The sequence below is a fragment of the Schistocerca gregaria genome, chromosome 2, assembly GCF_023897955.1.
Source record: "Schistocerca gregaria isolate iqSchGreg1 chromosome 2, iqSchGreg1.2, whole genome shotgun sequence".
NCBI lineage: Eukaryota > Metazoa > Arthropoda > Insecta > Orthoptera > Acrididae > Schistocerca > Schistocerca gregaria.
In genome coordinates, this window is record NC_064921.1 from 121,728,712 (window position 1) to 121,754,917 (window position 26,206).

A 26,206-nucleotide genomic window follows, 5' to 3' on the forward strand; every position below is an offset into this window, starting at 1 on the left:
AGTCATATCAGACAACAAAATGAAGACAATATGGGATGCAGTGAAGGAGCAGACCGGTAGAACCAGACATGAAGAGAGGCAAATAGTATTAAAAGTAAATGATACAATGGTGATAGATGTGTATAGTGTTGCAGAATTTTTTAACAGATATTTTATATCTGTTACTGAAAAGACAGAGTTGTCAGGTTCTGTAGATGCTGCCATAGGATACCTCAGATCAGACATTTCAAGTAACTTATGTAATATGAATTAGACCCTCACTACCCCAGCAGAAGTAATGTCCATCTTTAAAATTAAAACCATCTACTGGATATGATGAAATATCAACAAAGTTAATTAAAGAATGTGATTCTTAGTTAAGTAACATAATAATCTATCTGTGTAATCAGTCGTTTATCAGTGTAATATTTCCTGAATGGTTGAAATATGCTGAAGTTAAGCCACTGCTTAAGAAGGGAGGTAAAGAAATACCATCAAATTTCCTTCCAATTTCACTTTTACCAGCATTCTCAAAAATTTTAGAAATGGTAATGTACAATTGGTTTAATGACCATCTTATGACCAATAACGTAGGGTGGAAGTTCCAGTTTGGATTTCTAAGGGTTCTCATATTGAGAAGGCTATCTACACTTATAGTGAAAATGTACTTAATTCATTAGACAAAAAATTGCAGGCAAATGATATACACTACTGACCATTAAAATTGCTACATCACAAAGATGACGTGCTACAGACCTGAAATTTAACTGACAGGAAGAAGATGCTGTGATATGCAAATGATTAGCTTTTCAGAGCATTCACACAAGGTTGGCATCAGTGGTGATACCTACAACATGCTGACATGAGGAAAGTTTCCAACCGATTTCTCATACACAGACAGCAGTTGACCGGCATTGCCTGGTGAAACGTTGTTGTGATGCCTCATGTAAGGAGAAGAAATGCGTACCATCATGTTTCCGACTTTTATAAAGGTCGGATTGTAGCCTATCGCGACTGTGGTTTATCGTATCACGACATTGCTGCTTGCGTTGGTCGAGATCCAATGTCTGTTAGCAGAATATGGAATTGGTGGGTTCAGGTGGGTAATACGGAACGCCGTGCTGGATCCCAATGGCCTCGTATCACTAGCAGTCGAGAAGACAGGCATCTTATCCACATGGCTGTAATGGATCGTGCAGCCACGTCTTGATCCCTGAGTCAACAGATGGGGACGTTTACAAGACAACAACCATCTGCATGAACAGTTCGATGGCATTTGCAACAGCATGGACTATCAGCTCAGAGACCATGGTTGCTGTTACGCTGCATCACAGACAGGAACGCCTGTGATGGCGTACTCAATTACAAACCTGGGTGCACAAATAGCAAAACGTAATTTTTTTCAGATGAATCCAGATTCTGTTTACAGCATCATGATGGTCGCATCCGTGTTTGGCGACATCATGGTGAACGTGCATTGGAAGCGTGTATTCGTCATTGCCATGCTGGTGTATCACCGGCATGATGTTATGGGGTGCAATTCGTTACATGTCTCAGTCACCTCTTGTTCACATTGACAGCACTTCGAACAGTGTAAGTTACATTTCAGGTGTGTAACGACCTGTGGCTCTAACCTTTATTCGATCCCTGCGAAACCCTACATTTCAGCAGGATAATGCACGACCGCATGTTGCAGATCCAGATCCTGTACAGGCCTTTCTGGACACAGAAAATGTTCGACTGCTGCCCTGGCCAGCACATTCTCCAGATCTCTCACCAATTGAAAACGTCTGGTCAATGGTGGTCAAGCAACTGGCTCGTCACAATATGCCTGTCACTACTCTTGATGAACTGTGGTATCGTGTTGAAGCTGCATCGGCAGCTGTACCTGTACACGCCATCCAAGCTCTGTTTGACTCAATGCCCAGGCATATCAAGGTCGTTATTACGGCCAGAGGTGGTTGTTCTGGGTAATGGTTTCTCAGGATCTATGCATCCAAACTGCATGAAAATATAATCACATGTCAGTTCTAGTATAATACATTTGTCCAATGTATACCTGTTTATCATCTGCATTTCTTCTTGGTGCAGCAATTTTAATGGCCAGCAGTGTATTTTGTGATCTGTCAAAGGCATTTGACTGTGTAAATCACAATATCCTTTTAAGTAAATTAGAATATTGTGAAGTAACAGGAAATGCTGCAAAATGCTTCAAATCTTATATCTCTGGCAGGACACAAAGGGTGTTATTAGGATAAAAACATGTATTAAGCTATCAGGCATCATCCAACTGGGAACTAATTACATGTCAGGTCCCACAAAGTTCCGAAGTTCCTTCTCTGGGCCCCAACTTTTTCTTGTGTATATCAATGACCTTTCATCAGTAACATTACCACATGCCAAGTTTATTTTGTTTGCCAATGATACAAACACTGCATTAAATAGCAGATCATGTGTAGTCTTACAAAGATCGTCTAGTAAAATATTTGTGGTCATTAATCACTGGTTGTTAGCCAATTCTTTGTCACTAAACTTTGAAAAAACACACTATACGCAGTTCAGAACTTGTAAGAGGTGTCCCATGAGTACATGCCTAACATACGATGACAAGCAGATAGAAGAAGTGGACAGTGTTAAATTCTTAGGATTACAGCTTGATAATAAATTCAACTGGAAGAGCACACCACAGAACTGCTGAAGCATCTAAACAAATCTCTATTTGCAATTCGAATTCTGTCAGACATAGAGGATATAAAAATGAAGAAGCTGGCATACTATGCTTAATTTCACTCCTTACTGTCACATGGGGTGATTTTTTGGGGTAATTCACCACACTAAGCTAAAGTTTTCCGGGCACAAAAACATGCAATAAGAACTATATATGGTATCCTAAATTTACAACGTTTTGGAATTCTGAACATAACAAATAGCTTCCATTACATGATTGGCAGAGAATATGGTTCCAACATGATGGTGCACTTCCGCACTCTGGAATTGATAAGTGACAGTATTTGGACAGAACATATCCACAGAAATGGCTCAGACACGGAGGTCCATTTGTATGGTCACTGCATTCACCTGACCTAAATGCCTTGGATTTCTTCCTGTGTGAACACCTGAAGGAACATGGGTATTCTAGACTGCCGATGAATGTGGAACAATTTGCAGCAAGTTTCCATGCTACTCTTGTTACTGTGAATGCAGCTTTGTTATGAAGGGTCAAGAACTGTATATCTGGTGCGTTGTGCAATGTTTGGACATGCAGAGGGGTTGCCATGTGAAATTTGTTGTTCTGAGGACAACTTATTCTGTTGTGAAGGTCATGTGGTCATTAATATGGACATTATTATTGTCGCTGGTTGCTAATGTGGGACATCTGAGCACTAATATTACACGTAGTATAAATGACAAATAGATGTTGTATCACTTTATTGTGCTATCATCTATGGCATCTCGAAATTGATATTGTTTTTGTAGTTATTCTGTCCTATGACAGGTCATTTGTTCAACTGTCTATTTCTTATTTGTCTAACCACCTATTTGTTATATTCCGTGTAACAAAATGTTGTAAATTTATGATACATGTGACCTAATAAGCGGTGTATATTACAGTATGAAATGTCAGAATAAAACTAGCAAATAAAAAAATGACCTCCTGCATACTAACCCAAAACTCTATTCACTGCATCAGCTTCACAGCACAACAAATTCGTGCTGACAGAGGTAGTTACCATACATGTGGTTGCAGTGTTGCCAGATTGCCACTCTTTAACATCCTTTTTCACAAAGATATACTCATCGGACAAAATTTTGTGAGAGACATTTTTTTATCGCTGGCTTGTGAGGAGTCACGCTGCAAAGCCCGACTGCGCAAATTTAGTTTCACCCTGTATATAAAGTACAATCTAACTTCTGCACTATTTCAGTGCAGTAAGTGTTCATTGTAACAGAGAACAGGCTGAAATACTGAATTTGGTCTTCAAAAGTTGTTTAACCGCGGAAGATCATAATATTGTCCCTCCATTCAATCATCGTGCGAATGTCAAAATGGCAGATATTGAGATAACCAATCAAGGAATTGAAAAGCAGTTACAATCGCTTAGTAGTGGAAAGGCTTCAGGACCATGTGAGATACCTATAAGATTCTATAAAGATTATGCGAAAGAATTTGCTCCCCTTCTAGCAGTAATTTATTGTAGATCACTTGAGCAATGAAAGGTACCTTACAACTGGAAAAAAGTGCAGGTCATTCCCGTTTGTAAGAAAGGCCGTAAGACACATCCACACAATTAAAGGCCTACATTGTTGATGTCAATCTGTTGTAGAATTACAGAACACGTTTTATGCTCAAGAATTACAATGTTCTTGGAAAATAAACAGCTTCTCTATAACAATCAACATGGATTCTGCAAACAGAGGTCCTGTGAAACTCAGCTTGCTCTGTTCCTCCATGAGATCCACAGTGCAGTGGACAGTGGAACTCAGGCTGATTTCAGTAAGGCATTTGACACGGGCCCACATTGTTGTTTAGTGAAAAAATATGAGCTTACGCAGTATCGGAGCAGACCTGTGATTGGTCCAAGACTTTATTGCAGATACAACTCAACATGTTTCTCTTAATGGAACTAAATCAACAGATGTAAAGGTAATATCTGGAGTAACACAGGGAAGTGTGATAGGACCGTTGCTGTTCACAATATTCATAAATGATCTAGTAGAAAGTGTCAGATGCTCTTTAAGGCTATTCGCAGATGATGCAGTTGTTTATACCAAAGTAGCAACGCCACAAGATAGTAAGAATTTGCAGAACAACCTGCAGAGAATTGATGAATGGTGCAGAATCTGGCAGTTGACCCTGAATGTAAATAAATGAAACATTTGCGCATACTTAGGAAAATAAATCCACTACTGTACAGCTACACTATTGATGACAAACAGCTGGAGACAGCATCTGCCATAAAATACCTAGGCTTAACTATCCAGAGCAACATTAAGGGGAATGACCATGTAAAACAGATAGTGGGAAAAGCAGACACATGACTCAGATTCATTGGAAGAATCTTAAGGAAATGTAACTCATCCATGAAAGAAGTGGCTTATAAAGCACTTGTTCACCTTATTCTTGAGTATTGTTCACCTATCTGGGATCCCTGTCAGGTTGGACTGATAGAGGAGATAATATCCAACGAAGAGCAGCACATTTCGTCACGGGATCATTTAGCTGGTGAGAGAGCGTAACAGAGATGCTAAACAAACTCCACTGGCAGATGTTACAAGAGAGACGTTGTGCATTACGAAGAGATTTACTACTGAAATTTCGGCACAGCACTTTTCAGGAGGAGTCAGACAACATATTACTTCCATCACAAACATCTTGCGTCTTGAACACGAGGAGAAAATTCAAGAAATTAGAGCCAATACAGAGGCTTACTGAAATCATTCTTCCCACGCACTACTCACGAGTGGAACAGGGTTGGAGGTATCAGACAGTGGTACCGAAAGTACCCTCCACCACAGACCATTAGGTGGCTTACAGAGTATGATGTAGATGTAGATGTAGACGTAATGTGCAGCTCAGCTCTCGCTCTCATAAGCTCTCCTTACTATAACTCAATCATACCCTTTAGTCCATCGGTGTTAAGTTCCTCATACCCTTCCACTCCCACTTGTCCACTATCACTCATGCATTCAGCCCAACTCATTCTCATTATCTCTATGTCTCTCTCTGTCACAGTTTTCTGTTTAACAACCACAGTCTCCTTCATTCTGTCTTCCTACTACAATCTCTTCTCACTGTCGCCCTCTTGCTCTCTCTTATTGCTACAGTCTCATTCAATCTCTCCAGTTGCTGCTGTTTCTTCTCACTGTCACTGTCTCACTCTTCCTCAGTGCTATTGCCTTAGATTCTGTCTCTCATTATCACTGGCTCTCACCCACTCCCACCTTCTCCATCTCTTTCTTCCTCTCCCACTGGCATTGTTTCTTTCACTCTTTTCGTAGCACTCTTCTGCCATTGTCAACTATGTTCCACACTGTGGCCCACCTTTTCTCTCACACTACCATTGTCCCCTTCACTCTTTCTTTACCAAATCCACATTCACTATCTTCCAGGATTTATTACTTTTCCATCTCTCTTCCACTGCCAGTATCTCCTTCTCTGTCAGCATAAAAAAGTGTGAATACGTTTGCATGCCAAAATTTTTGGGGAAATTTTTTAAAAGTGCTGAGAAAGTTAAAATGAGGCAGCTGATATGCCACTTTTCAGTCAGAGTCTTTTAAACAGGAGCATATTTGCCTTTTTTGTGGGCCGATAGGAACATTTTTCCACTGGTTCTCTTGTGTAACTGATATAAAAAGAACTTTATAGGTGAGTGAAATATTGATAGTTTATTTATGTGTACATGAAACAATGTAATTACAATTCATACCATATTTCACAAAAATTTGGTGTGTGCTACAGTACTATAGTATGACGTTCCCAGAACCTTTCTGATGATAACATCGATAGTTTACAGCAAATTTCTCTGTGCTATATCACTTTCTAAACTGCATTTTCATCTCACAACAGATGTTATGTGTGTATTTTATGTGTAAAACTAGGGTAAGTTTGAACCTCGGTATCATAGAAATAGATAAAGATATCAATAAAACTTTCAAAGTTGTTCAAGAATTGAATATTAGGAATACATCATAAAAATTTCAACCATCTTCTGTGCATAGCTGCCTTGTAATCTGTGACTCTCAGCTTTGGTTCCCAAAAACCATGTTTTTCAGGCTTTCTGAGGAACTGCCCGTGAAATGAATGGTACTTCCAGTAAGTCCCTTAAGACCCAATATAATGCAAAAAGAAGCAACCACTTGGCTGTATTTTCTGAGTTGAAGGAAGTGTGTAATATTCAAATCGTGACACTGTACTGTAAGATAGTTACAGTAAGACAATATTTCTGTGAGGTACACAAGTGGTCCCTTTCCAAAGAGCTATCTACAACACTTCTCCCTACCTTTCTATCAACGACAGAACCTTAGGTATGAGCCCTGGAAAAATCTTGTTCCTATGAGTGTTGTTTTGGAACATATTAGGTAGCACATGCTGCTGTATGTGAACTGATCTGAAGTAGAAGAGAGGGCACAATATCAGTCCATGTGCAGGCTGTTCAGGCTGTAGTTTAGGGGTCCAGGGCACAAAACTTTAAAATAAAAATAGTCTTTGTTCCAACATTGGGGTGCCAGACCTCAGAAAAGATGTTGAGATACTTATTTTACATTGGCAACAATATAGGAAAAGATAGATTTGGCTTATTTGGCTGAATTTTTCAACAGACAGTTGACACAAATTAAGTCAGCATTTTCCTCCTCAAACCTTCCATTCCCTCAAGTCTAATTTTCAGTGAGACACAGTCAAACGTGTAACAGTTCAGATAGTAAAATTGCTGAGACTATGATTTGATTTTCTGGACAGCTAGTTTCTTCCATACCACATCTTATCCAAACCAGGACCCATATCCAGTCGCCAGACAGACATTCTTCAGCTTCTCAAGCTCAGGATATTCTTTTCAGCTAGCTTTATTTGTTGATGAGGTATTATGACAGTGTATTGTATTTGGCTAGTAGGATGCCAGCAACTGAGCTTCACAGCAGAGTTAGGTTGTTAAATGACTCAGCTGTAAACAGTTCTTTTGGTTCAAAATCACAACTGGTTTTGCACAGTTATAAGCCCATCTTCAGGTATACAAGAGAGCAAAAGGGTAAATGAAGAAGCTATAATATGGGACTGTGTAACACTTAACACTTGCTTGTTATAGTAATAATGGGGATTCACTGTTCAGTTATAAATATGATCTTGGTACAGTCAGATTAGTCAGGATGAAAACACGTATGCCACACCAGATAGAGACAAGACAAAGTGAGTGGTCAAAGGAGGAAAAAAAGGCACAGAAATACTAAAAGAATATCACCAAACAATGTAAGATAACTTACACTGTGAAGCATTTGGGTGCCATATACTGTGGACAATAGACTGTAGGCAGTTGACAGCCACACATGAAGCTGAGATAGAGAATGACAAGGTGGTAGAAAAACTAGCAGTGTCATACTACAAGGCAAAGTAAAGCCACCTAAAGACAAATGGCATAAGAGGTGACTGAGTAACCCAATCATTAACAAATGGTGAATACACAAGAGAATAGAAGATGGTTCAGTGTACACTGTCACAATATAAAAATAAGGAAAAAGTTATGTAGTTGGGAATAAGCAGTGAGAGTGCCCAACTATCTTTTAAAACTGATATAAAATATAGAATTTTTAAAATATAAAAATGCCACATAATGAGCGAATATTGGCAGTTTGGATAAAAAGAAAATAAACATTATGACATTATGTATCCACAAAGGAAAAATAGTATCAGTTAGGTGGCTAAAATTAAAGGAAAAAAATATAATTCCTTTCGGAGGAAAGTTTCAGGTGCAAATTGGTGAGGTTTGAGCACTATCACCAAAAGGAATAATCATTAAGAAGATACATCTCCTACAGCCTGGTTGCTTGTGAAGAGTAAATGAAGAGATCATGTTAATTTCTATTTCCTCTAGTAAATTAATTTTTATTTCCTCTAGTAAATTAATGATGCAGTATTTACAGTGATGATGAAGGATACTCGAATCTGCAGTTATGTCACCAATAGATTATCCATTAGCTGTAAAATGATTAGATAAAATGGATTTAGAATTATTAAGTTCCTGATTTTCTTTGAATAGGATATTCATTACAGTAATTTCGAAAGTGGCAGTTGTGCACCCTAGCTTCATGTTACCTATATTGAAGACTAGTTCTGCTTGATATAAAAAATGCCTCTGTGACATCAGATTTTTTGAGCTGTCGGGCAACCTCATGTGAGATTGTACATAAGTAGTATATTTTACTGTATGATTTAAATGTAATAATATCTACATCTACACCTCCATACATACTCAGCAAGCCACCCTGCTGTGTGTGGCAGAGTATACCCTGTACCACTACTAGCCATTTCCTTTCCTGCTCCTCACACAAATAATGAGGGAAAACTGACTGCCTATAGGTCTCTATGTAAGCCCTAATTTCTCTATCTTATCTTCAAGCTCCTTATGAGAAATGTATGTTGACAGCAGTAAAATTGTTCTGCAGGCAGCTACAAATTTCAGTTTGCTCAAATTATTCACCAGTGCTCCTTGCTAAGAATGTTGCCTTCCATCCAGGGATTCCCATCCAAGTTCCTGAAGCACCCAATAACACTTGTATGTTGTTCAAACCTACCAGTAACAATTCCAGCAACCTGCCTCCGAACTGCTTCTATGTCTTCCTTTAATCTGACCTGGTACAGATCCAAAACACTCAAGTAGTACTCGAGAAAAGATTGTACTAGATGTCACATGTATTCTCTCTAAGAGTTGGGCAACAGTTTCCCAAAATTCTCCCAATATACTGAAGTTCACCATTCACTTTTCCCTACTACAGTAACCATATGCTCATTCCGTTTTATATCACTTTGCATTATTACACACAAGTACTTAAACCATGCGACTGTTTCAAGTAGGGCATTTACTAATACTGTACCTGAACATTATGGTCTTGTTTTTCCTACTTATTCACGGTAACTTACATTTTTCAACATTTAGAGCCAGCTATAATTCATTACATCAACCACAAATTTGGTATAGGTTATCTCGAATCTCCTACAGTCAGTCAACTTCAACACCTTCTGGTACACCACTGTATCGGCAGCAAACAGCTGCAGATTTCTGCTCATGCTGTCTGCCAGATCATTTATGGATGTAGATATTAATAGCAGTCCTATCAGAATTCCCTGGGGCACTCCTGAGGACATCCTTGTCTCTCATGAGCACTTGCTGTTTAGGAAAACATACTGGGTCCAATTACTTAAGGAGTCTTCAAGCCCCTCACATATCTGGGAACCTATTCTCTATGCTCATAACTTCGTTACTGCCTGCTTTCTGGAAATTTATAAACATGAAATCTGCCTGTTGCCCTTCATTCACAGTCTCCAGTATATCACGTTAGAAGAGGACAAGCTGAGTTTCACATGAACAATGCTTTCTAAGACCATGCTGACTTGTGGACATCAGTTTCTTGGTCTCAGGAAAATTTATTATATTCAAAACGAGAATGTATTCAAAGATTCTGCAGCAAACTGATGTAAGGGATATTGGTCTGTAATTTTGCAGGTTTGTTCTTTAACCCTTCTTATTTACAGGAGTCACCAGCACTTTTTTCCACTCATTTGGGACGTTACACTGAGTGAGAGACTTGTGATAAGAGAAAACTAAGTAAGAGCCCAATGCCATAGAGCACTCTTTTTAAAACCGAACAGGGATTCCATTCGGACCTGGCAACTTAATTGTTTTCAACTCTTTCAGTTTTTTCTCTACAATAGGGATGGTTATTACTACGCCATTCATACAGGAGTCCTCCATGTTCAAACAATGATACATATGTATTATGGGTGTCAAGGTGCAGCCATATTATATTTCTGAAGGTGATTTGATAAGCTGTGAATTATACTATCAGACACAATCTCTTTTCTAAAAATGTGATAGGTAATTTTACTGTTTTTCAAAATAGTTTCTAAATCTAAAAACAATATTATAAAATTATTGTGGTGTTCAAATGTAAATTGAATATGATGATCAGATCTTGGCGGAGCTGCTGTAATTGTTCTTTAGCACCACTTAGAGAAGTAAGACTGAAGTGTAGAAAATGGATGTAACATTTAAGCAAACAACAGAATGATTTCCTCAGTGCCATTGTTTAGCATGGATTTCAAAAGCATCGACCATGTGAAACACAACTCGCACTTTTCTCACATAAAATACTGAAAGCTTCGGATCAAGGCAATCAGGCTGAGGCAGTATTTCTTGATTTTCAAAAAGCATTTGACTCAGTAGCACACCTACATTTATTGTCAAAAGTACAATCATAGAGGGTATCAAGCAAAATTTGTGACTGGATTGAGGACTCTTTGGTAGGGAGGACACAACAGTTTATCTAGGATGGAGAGTCATTGTCAGAGTTAGAAGTAACTTCGGGTGTACCCCAGGGAAGTGTGTTGGGACCCTTGCTGTCCTTGTTATATATAAATGACCTTGCAGACAATATTAATAATAAAATCAGGCAGTTTGTAGATGACACTGTTAGCTATAATGTAATACTAACTGAAATATTCTGTATAAATATTCAGATCTTCACAAGATTTCAAAGTGGTGCAGAGATCAGCTATGAGTTTTAAATGTTTTGAAATGTAAAATTTTGCACTTCACAAAATGAAAAAAATGTAATGTCCTATGATTATAATATAAATGAGTCACTGCTGGAATCAGCCAACTCATACAAATACCTGGGTGTAACACTTTATAGGGACATGAAATGGAATGATCACATAGGTTCCGAAGTGGGTAAAGCAGCTGGTAAACTTTGGTTTATTGGTAGAATATTGAATAAGTTAAGTATCTCTACAAAGAAGATTGCTTACAAATCACAAATCACTCGTGCAACTGATTCTAGAATATTGCTCAAGTATGTGGGAGCTGTACCAGATAGGACTAACAGGGGATACTGAAAATATACAGAGAAGGCCAGCATGAATGGTCACAGGACTGTTTAACCCATGGAAGAGTGTCACAGAGAGACTGAAGGAACTGAAAGTCTCTTGAAGACAAATGTAAACTATCCTGAGAAAGTCTATAAACAAAGTTTCAAGAGCCGGCTTTAAATGATTACTCTAGGAATATATTACAACTCCCTACATATGGCTCATATAGGGATATGATTAGAATAATTACTGCATGCACAGGGGCATTCAAACAATCATTCTTCCCATTTTCCATACACGAATGGAATGAAAGAAACAATAGGATGTACCCTCTGCAATGCACCTCACAGTGGTTCACAGGATATAGAGGTAGATGTAGATGTAGATTATCGAGGTAATGGGGAAAAGATTGAAAGAATTGGTATTCATTTTTGCTGAAGAAATATTGGCAATAATGCTACCTAAGATGGGCCCCACAGCCAGCCCTTCTGCCTATTTATAGATGACATTATTAAATTTATAGTATTTGTGGTTTAGAGACATCTTTAGGAGAGGGAGAAATTCATCAATTGCTAGGGACTTCAAGCTAGTGTGTTGATTTAAATTGGGTTCAATAATCAGGACAACTTCTTTTGATGGAGTGTTTGTATACATGTTGGTGACATCCAAGCTAGTTATATTAGTGTCGTGGGTGATGGTGGTCTTACTGTAAAATTAATAATGTCATCTACAATCAGACAGAATGGCTGGCCATGAGATCTCCTTTAGATAGCATTATCGCCAATATTTTTGTCAGCAACAATGAATACAAATTTGTTCAATTTTTAGCCCATTACCTCCATAATGTTGTTGCTACAAATGTCAGTTCTCTACAGTGCTGTATTACTTCTCTGGAGTGGTACTACAGAATGAGAACAGCAGTTCCCTCAAGATGTGTTGCATCCAAATATTCAGTTTATGTTACAGTATCACAGTAATTTCATATTATCATTTTTAGATTTAAAAACCATTTTGCAAAACAATACAAAGGTGAATAAAAATAAATAGGATTTAATTTTAAGAAGGTACTGAAAAACTGAAGGGAGTTAAATTTTATTTTTGTCGCATAGTTTCCTGCTTTAAACATACACTTTTCCCAGTGTGAAGAAAAGTTTTGACCCCAGCATCATAGAATGAAGCTGGCTACTTCAGGAGTGAACTGTGCACAAATTCCTCCATGCCCTTATCATCTTCAAATGAGTGCTCCCCTAGAGCTTCTTTATGTGGTCCAAACAAATCGAAATGTGAGGGCGATAGGTCCCAGGGTGATCACATGGGGTCCAATGCATTTCTTGTAGTTTGGTGGCCATGAGAGCTGCAGTGCAGGGCCTGACATTGCCATGGAGGATGATGACTTGTTGAAATGGTCTCATCTTTTGTGACATTATGGATTCCTCACCTTCTTCAACAGCTCACAGCAGTACACAGCAGTGATTGTGCCTTGCTCATACAAAAAATCAGTGAGCAAAATGCAACACTGGTGAAAAGAAATGGCTGAAAAAAATTTTCCAGTTGACAGTTGAGTCTTCGCTTTCACTGGGGCTCCTTCTCCTTCCCTCCGCCATTCCTTACTGGCTTGATTGGATTTAGGAGTATAGTGGTGGACCTTCAACTCAAAATTGGAACATCATCTTTTACAAACCTTTCTGTGACACTCTGACAGATCTCCAAATGACAAATCTTTTTATCAGTCAATAGATAAGGGACCTATCTGGAACACACTTTATGCAACTGTAAGTCATTTGTGATGATTTCCTAACAGCTCTCATAACTTACTCCAACCTTTTCTGCAATTTCTCATCTTCTTACCTGCAACTGCTTTCAAGAACATCTCAAACTGCACAAATGTTTTTGTCTGTAATGCTGGTCCGACGACACTGATCAGGTTCCTCATTATCCACATGTTCTCGTCCTTCCTTAAATTCTTTTCACCATGCAAACACAAACATCGTTGACACTCTTTGATCACGGAACTGAGCAGCAAATCTCTGGAAAATTTCCATCTCTTAAACACCTCCATGAGCAAGAAATGTTATAATTATGTGTTGCACAGTGGAGGGGTTCACCTGTTGTTCCAACATCATGAGTGTTAGTGATGAAGCTGTTGGAAGTATGTAATGGCCAACTCTCCACATTCCTGTCCCATCTAACATTACTAGAAGCACAGGTCTAGTTGCACCAACTGTTGATGCTCAGGAACTAAAACACCATTTATATCTGATTCACCCTCATAAGGTTATCTATCACATTTTTAGAAAAGAAACTACCACTGACAGTATAATTCACAGCCCATCAAATCACTCACAGAAATGGCTGCACAGCATGCAATGGTGCAAGATGCTACCCAAGTACCCATTAGTGAGCAGGAATATGAAAATAACCTTCAAATTCTCAAGTACATGGTGAGTTCTAATGGCTACCCAATTCAGGCAGTGCAAACCCTTAACCAGCAAATACAGCATAAAGTAGTTCATAGAATTACCTTGACACCTATCAAAGAGGGCATTTGTTAATTAATACAAATACCCTATTCAGGTACTATTTCAGATAAGGTTGGCTAAGCACTCAAAAAGCTGATGTCACAACAGCATTTTTATACAAAACAAATTGGTCTTCACTACTGGCACCAAGAAGCTAAGACCTACAACCAAGATGTGGGCTCTAGCATTTATCTAACTAAGTGTAATGATAGCCTATGCCTCTATATTAGTCAGACAGAAACTTCAGGACCTTAACGATTCTAAATACACTTTATCTAGTTATTGGAAAGGTAATGGGCATTCTATTGGTGACATAATTACCAATTTGAGTATCTTTACCATCACGACACAGGCAAGATCCTTAATTTATTACACGAAATAGAATCTATGTACAGTTTAAACAACCCTTCAGCTTACTCCCAGTGAGCAAACCAGGCTGAAGCATATACAATCATTCCTTTCTGAAATAGTGCTCACTAATGTGCGCCTGAGACTTCCCTCTCAAAAGGAATTATATTTCTTTATCCCTTTAATTTTAGTTGCCTAATTGATAGTATTTTTCCTTTGTGGATACTTGATGTCATTAAGTTTATTTTATTTTTATCCGACGTGCCATTATAGGTTCATTTGTGGCATTTTTCTATTTTAAAATTTAATCTTTTACATTTTTAACTGATGGTTGGGCACACCCACTACTTATGCTCAAGTATATTATTTTCATCTTATTTTTTATATTGTGACAAAGTATATTTAACCATCTCCTATCCACCATGTGGTGGACCTCTCTGATGAGGCTTCTCCCATGACAAGACCTGCCGTAAGGCAGAACACAAATTAAGTATTCACTAACATATTATGTATTCGGGATAGTAAGTCACCTCTTATGCTCATCATCCCTTGATAGCTTCACTTTTCCTTGTAGTATGACAGTTGCTAAGTTTACTGTCATCATGTCATTCTGTATCTTGGCTTCATGTGTGGCTGGCAATCTTACACTGTTTTCTGATGTTCTCTTACTGTTAGTATTTCTCTCGATTTTTTCTTACTTTGAGTGCTCACTTTTCTTAGTTTACTTTGAGGCTATCTGGTGTGACACCTGTGTTTTCATTCTGACTAACCCAAGTGTATCAACCTCATATTTATAAGTGGCCAGTAATCACTGTTATTTCCATAACAAACAAGTGTCAAGTGTTCTGTAACCTATTATTATAGTGTCTTCATTCTTCCTTTTGCAGTCTTGTACACCTGAAGAAAGGCTGGTAATTGTGTGAAACCAGTTGTGATTTTGAACCAATAAATCCATTTACAAATGAGGTAGTTAATTATCTTAACTCTACTATAGTATTTGAATTTAATATAAGAAAAATTTGCTTGGTTGTTATGTTATTTTCTATCTGCTTAAGAAACATGTAAATTCTATTCCCTTTAAAAAATACTAATAAGTCTTAATCATAAGGTTTTACTAAAAATTAATAATCACACATATCAATGGTAACTGGTTTCTATCGATCAAAAATCATCTTCAGGTCATTTCTCATTAGATGGTGAACAGAGAAGAAAGCTGGGGCATTGGTAAGTGTCAAAGGACACCACTGATAACTGCTAACTGCAAACTGATCAGTGTTTTAATTATTTATAGACTGCTGATATTTTCCAGTAATGTTTTCAAAAGATTTTTTAAAATTTTTAATATCATCAGTTCATTAGAGCAGAATTTGTTTTGCAGTATTTTACATAATTAAATATAAAGGAACTTTACATGATGCACCATATTGTGTTAAATGGAAAATTGTTCTGAAATCCTATTGCTGCACATTCATCGTCTAAAATTTTCCTGATAGGGCCTGTATTGCAGGTTCAAGCTAGGGACCTACAGATTCTAAATACATCATTGTGGTACACCTCATTTCCACAGACATCATATTACTGTGAACACTAGCTGGGTTTCTTAATATGACACTCTGCGTCCTCCTACACAATATAAAAACTGTTACCAGCAATATCAATGGCACCACACTATTAGTGCTTCACTAGAAAAATACTGTAAACAGCACAGACAAATGATTCACCAGTTCCACAAAAACCTATGAATACTCTAGCAAACAGCTTATCAATGATTATATCATTATATTAAATTACATAAACCAATTTAAAAAGAATAAGACTTCAAACCTCAAACAGAAATCTAATTTATTTAATTGTAGTTTACTTACTTTATAATAATTCCATTATCAACAGAAAATGTGTCAGTGGGAAGCCCACATATGTTCCATGCTCGTATTTCAACTGGTTCACCAAGCACAGCAGTTAGAGCAAAATCATGTGAGCATGTAATACCAAGTTTCTCCACTTTGTTCACCCAACTAGTAATCTGTTGTGCTCGGAACTGCATGGTGAATGGCCCAAGATAGGCTACAACACCAGATGCAATAAGGACATCACCTAGTCAAGAGAAGAAATTGAAAATAATAATGTCTCAAATTTCAGTCATTTTTTGTGTGGTGTTAACCAAAAAAATTGACTGTCAACACCGCATTATGTTAGTAAAAGATTGTGTTAAATACTAATCTTAACAACTCGTCTAAAACAGCATTTCAAAAGGTCAAAAAAGTTTATCATATTATGCCAGAGATAGTGTTCAAAATTATGAGATTTACTGAATCAGAAGAAGTGTAACTGAATATAAATGTCTGACAACTTAATCATTTTCAAAATAATTACATGACACATAAAACAACACAGTCTGTAGTTTATTTAGAATCAAACAACATAGACTGTCGTGAAGCCTGTATATAAGATGTCACATAAAATAAATGAGACTGCTCACATTACTAACATATTAGTGCATAGCATTTTTTCAGTCTTGAATTACATCCGTGTGCAAAAGCAAGTTTCATTCAACTCAGTCATTTCTGCAGCAGTGTATGATTAGCGTCCTAAAGACATGTTCTTGTGCTTAACCAGATAATGTCACATACCAGGTCTGATAAAAAATAATCAAGATCAGTGATGGAAGTCAGTATATTCATCAAATATGATCAACTAGTGCCTAAATTGAGAACAATATGAATCTACATTTCTTTCTTTCTAGTAGCCAGAACGTTTCTCCATACATCTTCTGAGGCTGCACAATAGAACCAACATTACTACTTTTAGCAGAGTATGACAACATGGATCAAACAGCACTGTGATGACAAAATTTTTGTAAAATATACAGTACTCAGTCAAAAAAAGAGTCACACCCCCCTATATGATATGAGATACTTTCTTAGTCATGTTGTGCAGTTTAAGTAGGTGAGAGGAATACTGTTTTGGGAGGGGTGAAAAACATTTTGACAAGAATACTTTTCATGTCCTGGTAGAAAACTTAGTCTCTCTAACTACACACATCTCTAACTTTATCCCCAGAACTTGACGGTACTAAGTGATGAAGGTAGCACTCCTTTGCAGCTTGTCAGCTTTTCTCAGCAATTTTATTTTTACATGAAAGCCTCTACTCTCATTTACTTTTCTACATACATTCCATCACTATTAAGGCACTTATTGCATTGGACAACTAACTTGTGTGAGGAGTGTTAGTGAAAGGGTGACAATATGTTTTCTTGGTACATGGTCTCTTTCAAATTTTGATCAAGTAAGAATGTGCTAATGTTATTCTATTCTAAATAGTACTCATCATTTTAAAATGACTGTATATTATGTACACCCAAATGTGCCAAATTAATATTTATATAATATTTTACATTAATTTATTATTTATGTTACATTTTTGTCTGCTGATTAGTGATATATTTAGGTTTGCTTAAAACATTGTTAATTAAGAGAAATTGGTAGTGGAAATAACAGTTTCAACAGCAAGCTATAGCAAAATGAGTCTGAAATATTTACTTTGACAGCTTTGATAAAGCTCATTTGAAAGCATTAATTTCACTCTTTGCAGTAACTACTTACATTTTTTTTGAAAACTGATGAACTTAAAAAATATTCATAAAACAGCCATACCCAAAAATAATGTTGTCTTTTGAGTCCTTCATCTTGTTTAATTCCCTGGTATGACGCAGCCCAATTTTTCTAAATCAGAAACCACACTTCATTATTAAAATAAGCCATTAATTAAGAAATAGCCCAAATTCTCTACATACCTTCCAACACTATTAAGGCACTTATTGCATTGGACAACCAACTTTCGAATACAGGCTGTGCGTAGCGCGAGAGTGTGCTCGCTTATATACTCTGCGTGGACTTAGCGTTTTCGCAGTGGCCAGCGGGAGCGTTATCCCGGACACGCATACTGGGTTGTTCTAGGTGTGTGCGTCCCGCTGGCGCGCCGCCAATGCCAAGCCAGACAGCTTATGTAACCAGTTAGACGGGTTGCGTAACCACTGTGAAAACGCTAAGTCCACACACAGTATATAAGCGAGCACGCTCTCGCGCTACGCATAGTCTGTGTCTTGCTGCTGCACAGGCAACTGCATTGAACGCCGCCAACATGCCCTACAGGAGATATCGACATCATCATCGCTCAACAGTTTACAAAAATGTAGAAAACATTGAACTTACTACAACAGCAGGAGACAAGAAAAACCGCATTCCAGTGACGAGTGTTGCAGCCCACACCCTCTTCAAAGGACCTTCTGTATTTCTTGGATGTTCACTGAATTTTAGTTTGGACATAAACAACACATTCTCACATGGAAATGGATGGTTCACTGTTCCCATATTGAGAGGTGGTAGTGGAGTTTCTAGTGTACCTGGACTTGAAAGTTTTAATGATAAAGATGTAATTGCCTATCGTACCTACCATATGTTTGAAATTGCTAATAAAGACTTTGGTAAATCTGCTTACGAGTCTACATCTACACTTGTATTGTACACATGTAACAAAAGAAAATTGAATCCTAATGAATCTGTATTTATTTGGATTAAAGGTATTATAGTATTTGAGAGTTGTAGCATCTCGTTTTAGTACCTGAATAGTGCAAATTCGCGTAGTCTCCATCTGCCGCCGAGCAGTGTGTCAGCAGTGCACAAGTACCAGCATTGCTGCATTTACTAGGCAATCATGTATTTTAATAACCGTTTGTGTCGAATTGTTTGTGCTCTCTGTAGATTAGTTCAGACGTTCTTTGCACAACAGTTTTTAGCATCGATAGGGAATGCAACTGCTGTGTTCGGATGCAGGCTGAGTTGGCATCCCTTCGCTCTCAGCTTCAGGTAGTGTTGGCTTCAGTCACACAGCTTGAGGCTTTTGCCAATGGGCATCACTGTGTGGGTCCGGATGGGGGTTTGTCGGGGACGGCCAGCTCATCCCACGCATCCCCCGATCGGACTACGACTGTGGATGCCCGGGATACTGCCCACATTGAGGCTGATCCCTCACCTGTGGTAGAGTGGGAGGTCGTCTCAAGGTGTGGCAGGGGGCGAAAGACATTCCGGAGGGCTGAACGGAGGGCCTCTCCAGTTTGTCTGACGAACTGGTTTCAGGCTCTGTCTCAGGCTGATACTGATCTTCGGCCGGACATGGCTGCTTGTCCTGTTCCAGAGGTTGTCCATCAGTCTGCAAGATTTGGGCGGTCGCAGAGGGTGGGATTACTGGTAGTTGGGAGCTCCAACGTAGGGCGCGTAATGGTGCCCCTTAGGGATATGGCAGCAAGAGAGGGGAAAAAAAACAATGTGCACTCCGTGTGCATACCGGGGGGAGTCATTCCAGATGTGGAAAGGGTCCTTCCATATGCCATGAAGGGTACAGGGTGCACCCATCTGCAGGTAGTCGTTCATGTCGGCACCAATGATATGTGTCGCTATGGATCGCAGGAAATCGTCTCTGGCTTCTGGCGGCTATCTGATTTGGTGAAGAGTGCCAATCTCGTTAGTGGGATGAAAGCAGAGCTTACCATCTGCAGCGTCGTCAACAGGTCTGACTGTGGACCTTTGGTACAGAGCCGAGTGGAGTGTCTGAATCAGGGGCTGAGACGGTTCTGTGACCGTGTGGGCTGCAGATTCCTCGACTTGCGCCATAGGGTGGTGGGGTTTCGGGTGTCGCTGGATAGGTCAGGGGTCCACTACACGCAGCAAGCGGCTACAGGGGTAGCTGGGGTTGTGTGGTGTGGACTGGGCGGTTTTTAGGTTAGATGACCTCGCGCAAGTACAGAAAGGGCAACAGCCTCAAAGGGTGCGGGGCATTGTCAGGACATGCGGGGGCCAAGCATCAATTGGTATTGTAATTGTAAACTGTCGAAGCTGCATTGGTAAAGTACCAGAACTTCAAGCGCTGATAAAAAGCACCGAAGCTGAAATCGTTATAGGTACAGAAAGCTGGTTGAAGCCAGAGATAAATTCTGCCGAAATTTTTACAAAGGCACAGAAGGTGTTTAGAAAGGATAGATTACATACAACCGGTAGTGGCGTGTTTGTTGCTGTTAGTAGTAGTTTATCCTGTAGTGAAGTAGAAGTGGATAGTTCCTGTGAATTATTATGGGTGGAGGTTACACTCAACAACCGAGCTAGGTTAATAGTTGGCTCCTTTTACCGACCTCCCGACTCAGCAGCATAAGTGGCAGAACAACTGAGAGAAAATTTGGAATACATTTCACATAAATTTTCTCAGCATGTTATAGTCTTAGATGGAGATTTCAATTTACCAGATATAGACTGGGACACTCAGATGTTTAGGACGGGTGGTAGGGACATTATACTGAGTGCACTATCCGAAAATTACCTCAAGCAATTAAACAGAGAACCGAATGGTGGAGATAATATCTTGGACCTACTGATAACAAACAGACCCAAACTTTTCGACTCTGTAAGTGCAGAATAGAGAATCAGTTATCATAAGGCCGTTGCAGCATCCCTGAATATGGAAGTTAATAGGAATATAAAAAAAGGTAGGAAGGTTTATCTGTTTAGCAAGAGTAATAGAAGTCAGATTTCAGACTACCAAACAGATCAAAACGAAAATTTCTGTTCCAACACTGACAATGTTGAGTGTTTATGGAAAAAGTTCAAGGCAATCGTAAAATGCGTTTTAGACAGGTACGTGCTGAGCAAAACTGTGAGGGACAGGAAAAACCCACCGTAGTTCAACAACATAGTTAGGAAACTACTGCAAAAGAAAAAAGAGCTTCACTCCAAGTGTAAACCCAGCCAAAACCTCGCAGACAAACAGAAGCTAAACAATGTCGAAGTTAGTGTAAGGAGGGCTATCCGTGAAGCATTCAGTGAATTTGAAAGTAAAATTCTATGTACCGACTTGACAGGAAATCCTAGGAAGTTCTGGTCTTACGTTAAATCAGTAAGTGGCTCGAAACAGCATATCCAGACACTGTGGGATGATGAAAGCATTGAAACAGAGGATGACACATGCAAAGCTGAAATACTAAACACCTTTTTCCAAAGCTGTTTCACAGAGGAAGACTGCACTGCAGTTCCTTCTCTAAATCCTCGCACAAATGAAAAAATGGCTGACATCGAAATAAGTGTCCAAGGAATAGAAAAGCAACTGGAATCACTCAACAGAGGAAAGTCCACTGGACCTGACGGGATACCAATTTGATTCTACACAGAGTACGTGAAAGAACTTGTCCCCCTTCTAACAGCTGTGTACCGCAAGTCTCTAGAGGAACGGAAGGTTCCAAATGATTGGAAAAGAGCACAGGTAGTCCCAGTCTTCAAGAAGGGTCGTCGAGCAGATGCGCAAAACTATAGACCTATATCTCTGATGCTGATCTGTTGTAGAATTGTAGAACATGTGTTTTGCTCGCGTATCACGTCGTTTTTGGAAACCCAGACTCTACTCTGTATGAATCAACATGGATTCCGGAAACAGTGATCGTGTGAGACCCAACTCGCTTTATTTGTTCATGAGACCCAGAAAATACAGGCTCCCAGGTAGATGCTATTTTCCTTGACTTCCGGAAGGCATTCGATACAGTTCCGCACTGTCGCCTGACAAAGAAAGTAAGAGCCTACGGAATATGAGACCAGCTGTGTGGCTGGATTGAAGAGCTTTTAGCAAACAGAACACAGCATGTTGTTATCAATGGAGAGACGTCTACAGACATTAAAGTAACATCTAGCATGCCACAGGGGAGTGTTATGGGACCATTGCTTTTCACAATATATATAAATGACCTAGTAGATAGTGTCAGAAGTTCCATGCAGCTTTTCGCGCATGATCCTTTAGTATACAGAAAAGTTGCTGCATAAGAAAATTGTAGCGAAATGCAGAAAGGTCTGCAGCGGATAGGCACTTGGTGCAGGGAGAGAAAACTGACCCTTAACATAGAGAATGTAATGTATTGCGAATACATAGAAAGAAGGATCCTTTATTCCATGATTATATGATAGCGGAACAAACACTGGTAGCAGTTACTTCTGCGTGCGGAACGATTTGAAGTGGAATGATCATATAAAATTAATTGTTGGTAAGGCGGGTACCAGGTTGAGATTCATTGGGAGAGTCCTTAGAAAATGTAGTCCATCAACAAAGGAGGTGGCTTACAAAACATTCATTCGACCTATACTTGAGTATTGCTCATCAGTGTGGGATCGGTACCAGATTGGGTTGATGGAGGAGATAGAGAAGATCAAAAGAACAGCGGCGCGTTTCGTCACAGGGTTATTTGGTAACCGTGATAGCGTTACGGAGATGTTTAGCAAACGCAAGTGGCAGACTCTGCAAGAGAGGCACTCTGCATCGCAGTGTAGCTCCCTTGCTAGGTTTCGAGAGGGTGCGTTTCTGGATGAGGTATTGAATATATTGCTTCCCCCTACTTATACCTCTCGAGGAGATCACAAATGTAAAATTAGAGAGATTCGAGTGCACACGGAGGCTTTCAGACAGTCACTCTTCCCGCGAACCATACGTGACTGGAACAGAAAAGGGAAGTAATGACAGTGGCACGTAAAGTGCCCTCTGCCACACACCGTTGGGTGGCTTGCAGAGTATAAATGTAGATGTAGACGTAGTAAGAATCTCATAAGCTCTATGGGCACCTGCTATGATGTAAGGATGTCTGCTGAGAAATTCCATCCACTGTACACATACTCAAGGAGTACCTCAAACAAGTAATAAAATACAAAACAAATATTTCAATTAAAATACACAAATAAATCATGTATTTCAGTAGTATTTAACTATCACAGAAATTATAATGAAATTAGCCACCTCCATTTATAGATGACAAGGGTGCAATAGATTTTCTACCTCTAATGTTTAAGTGAAAATTGCTAGATTTAAGTCAGCCAAATTCTGCACCCTTAAACATGTTGCTCTGCATACATGAGCAAGTGTGCTTCTATTTTCTAAGCAAGCCTACTCAAAAAGAAATATTAAAAGTATAGTCATTCTTTTCAATTATACAAGAAATAGTTTAACATTTGTAATGTTTGTTTCTCCTTCTCATTCAAAAATCATTAATGCTCTCAAACTTCTATACCATCTCTGGTTTCCTTTTGAAAGCTGCTAGTTTACACATTAGAACAGTTAAATATTTACATATTTTATATGGTTATTCTTCGTTATTATTATCCTTATTTTTCTTTTGAAGTAAAAAGACCACATGGAATTTAATGGAACAAATTCTGCTAATACCCTAATACACAAGAACCTTATTTATTCATCCCACATTAATATGGGTTTCCTTTCCAGTTTATCTGGACTGATCCATTCTTTGTTTCCTTTTCCTTTCATTTTAATGTGAAAATCTTTGGTAGTCAGTTGGTATGATATGGCATATGTACATCAAACATGTATACAAAAAAACAATCACTTGGAAAATTAATTAAGAAGAGGAATAACTTTGTGTGATTCCACACAGAAAACAGTAAATACCAAAGACATGGTTTTCATGGTTGCATCTTGTTGGGGTCAACTCACTGCACTATCAATTCTGAAGTCATGGAAAACAGTATTTCATGCTACTTGTGATTTCAAAGATGAAGTTTCTGAAGCTGTCAACGACTCAGAATTTCTTGAAATGTTAGAATATCATACATGGTTGTTTGGATGTAGATGGTAATGAGGTAGATGTCTCATTGAATAATGACAGTGATGCTGATTACAGCATAATTACCAATGACAAAACTTTTGTTGCTGTCTACTGAACAACAGGGAAGGATAGTGATGGTGAAGCAGGCAATGAAAGTGGCATTTGAGGGGAACAAATAATGTCTCGTGTGGGAGCAATGGCACAGCTGGAAAAACTGATGGTTTACCTGGAATGTCAGTCAGAAAAAACTCCTGCCAAACAGAAGTTAGTGAAACATTATGCTGCCCTCAAACACCATAAAAAGTTTGAAACAAAAGAAACCTACATACTATTTCAGAAAAAAGATGAGTTGATTGCAGTGACTAAAGAGTTTCAGTTCCAAAAGAGTGTTTCTTGTTAGTGACAAAATAAAAGTGTTATATTTTGTAGTTCATACTAGAATATTTGCATTTAGCAGAATATTTTCAGATTATCTAGTTATTTTGATAATCTGAGTCATACTTGATTCAACCTAGTTTCGATAAATGAGGCTTTTGTTTATATTTATAAAATTGCTTATCATTATCTTTTTTTCACAACTGAAGCTTAAGGTGTACCATATACAACTAGGTTCTACTTAAAACAATCTGTCTGCTCTCTCCTACCACAATCTTCCAAAAACTAAAACAAAAAGTTCAACTGACCTTCCAATGACCACGCCATTACGTATTTAACAATATTATGAAAAGGAAAGTTACTACTCACAATACAGCAGAGATGCCGAATTACAGATAGGCATAACAAAAAGACTGTCACAATATAAGATTTCGGCCAACAAAGCCTTTGTCAAAAATAGATCTCACACACACACACACACACACACACACACACACATTACTGCAGCCTTTCCATTGTTTAACCATTATGTATTTACTTATTCTTTTACATATTTGGATAAAATATTTAATTCATGTTTTGTATCTAGAAAAATGTCAAGGTTTTTTTTTTTTTTTTTTTTTGGTGCAAAACCATAATAATATTTCAACAATAAGTTATTTGGAAATATAAGCAAGAGCAAAAAGTGAACTGATTAAGTAGTCACCCATGCAGCCTACCCTTTAAATTCATTGGGTATGGCAAAATATGAATAACATGAGTACTTACCTAAAATTTAAGCTAATCACAGGTTTTACAGATTCCCTATGCATGTAAGCTATATCAATCAGTATTACCAGCCCACAAAAAATTGTAGAAACCCGTACCAGTTGCCACTTTTTAATAAAAATAAAAAAAAAAAACAGTCCACATAAACCTAATCTAGAAACTAGTCATTGGAACATCTAGAAACTAGTCATTGGAACTCATTACTTTAGTGCAATAAATTTAATCTAGAAAGTTGCCACAGGGTACTGGAGCAATCATTAATTTAGACCATGTCTCTCACAGCAGAAGACTCCAAGAAGGTGTATTCCTTCTTCCAGCGTCACCCATACTAGCATTACCATTTCTGGTAGGCTCTCCTATCAGAGCAAAATTCAAATCAGAAAAATTGCCATTTCCTTGTAGCAAGAAGATGCAGAGAGCAAAAGATATTAAGACCACACTAGCTATTGCCAATATATGGGTATTGCCTTGTAACAAGAAGAGGAGAGACACTTCCTTCCACACATGACAAAGGGCACTAAGACCATGGTAATTCTAACAAAGAGATAGAGGGGCTGGCCAGTACAGCCGATAGATACACAAGACAGAACAGAAAATTTCTTTCCATTAATCATTTAGACCATGGTAATTGTTAGACTCTACATAAGTCTCAACTCTTACATAGTTGATTTTATATAACATTTTCGGAGAACAGTAGTCTTATTGTGATAAAATTATTTAAAAGCAGTTTTAATTGCCACCGATGTTAAATTCCGACTGGTTTACATTGCCCAACATTTATTCACCCTCAAGAGCCCAACCTTGATTTGAAGATCATGAATATACTTCAACACAATTTTTTTTGAAACTGAGCCCTCTGTATTTCTATGTCTCAATCAGTAACATTTGTTCTCAATAGCTTGAAAATTTATGAGCCAGTGGGAATGTATGCCATTTCCTCCATTCATCAGTCAGTGAACCAAAGGGATTCTGGTATTATTAAATGTAAAATATTGTAT

The 26,206-nt window shown here is 38.3% G+C and overlaps 1 protein-coding gene across 1 annotated transcript in view; it reads right to left on the reverse strand.

The window, feature by feature from the left end:
• Window positions 1-26,206, reverse strand: part of LOC126336485 (dynein axonemal heavy chain 7) — a 978,012-nt gene that overhangs the window by 281,191 nt on the left and 670,615 nt on the right. Inside the window, exon 45 of the mRNA XM_050000228.1 lies at window positions 16,290-16,518. Coding sequence (XP_049856185.1) covers window positions 16,290-16,518 — 229 coding nt within the window. The remainder of the gene's footprint in view (window positions 1-16,289; window positions 16,519-26,206) is intronic.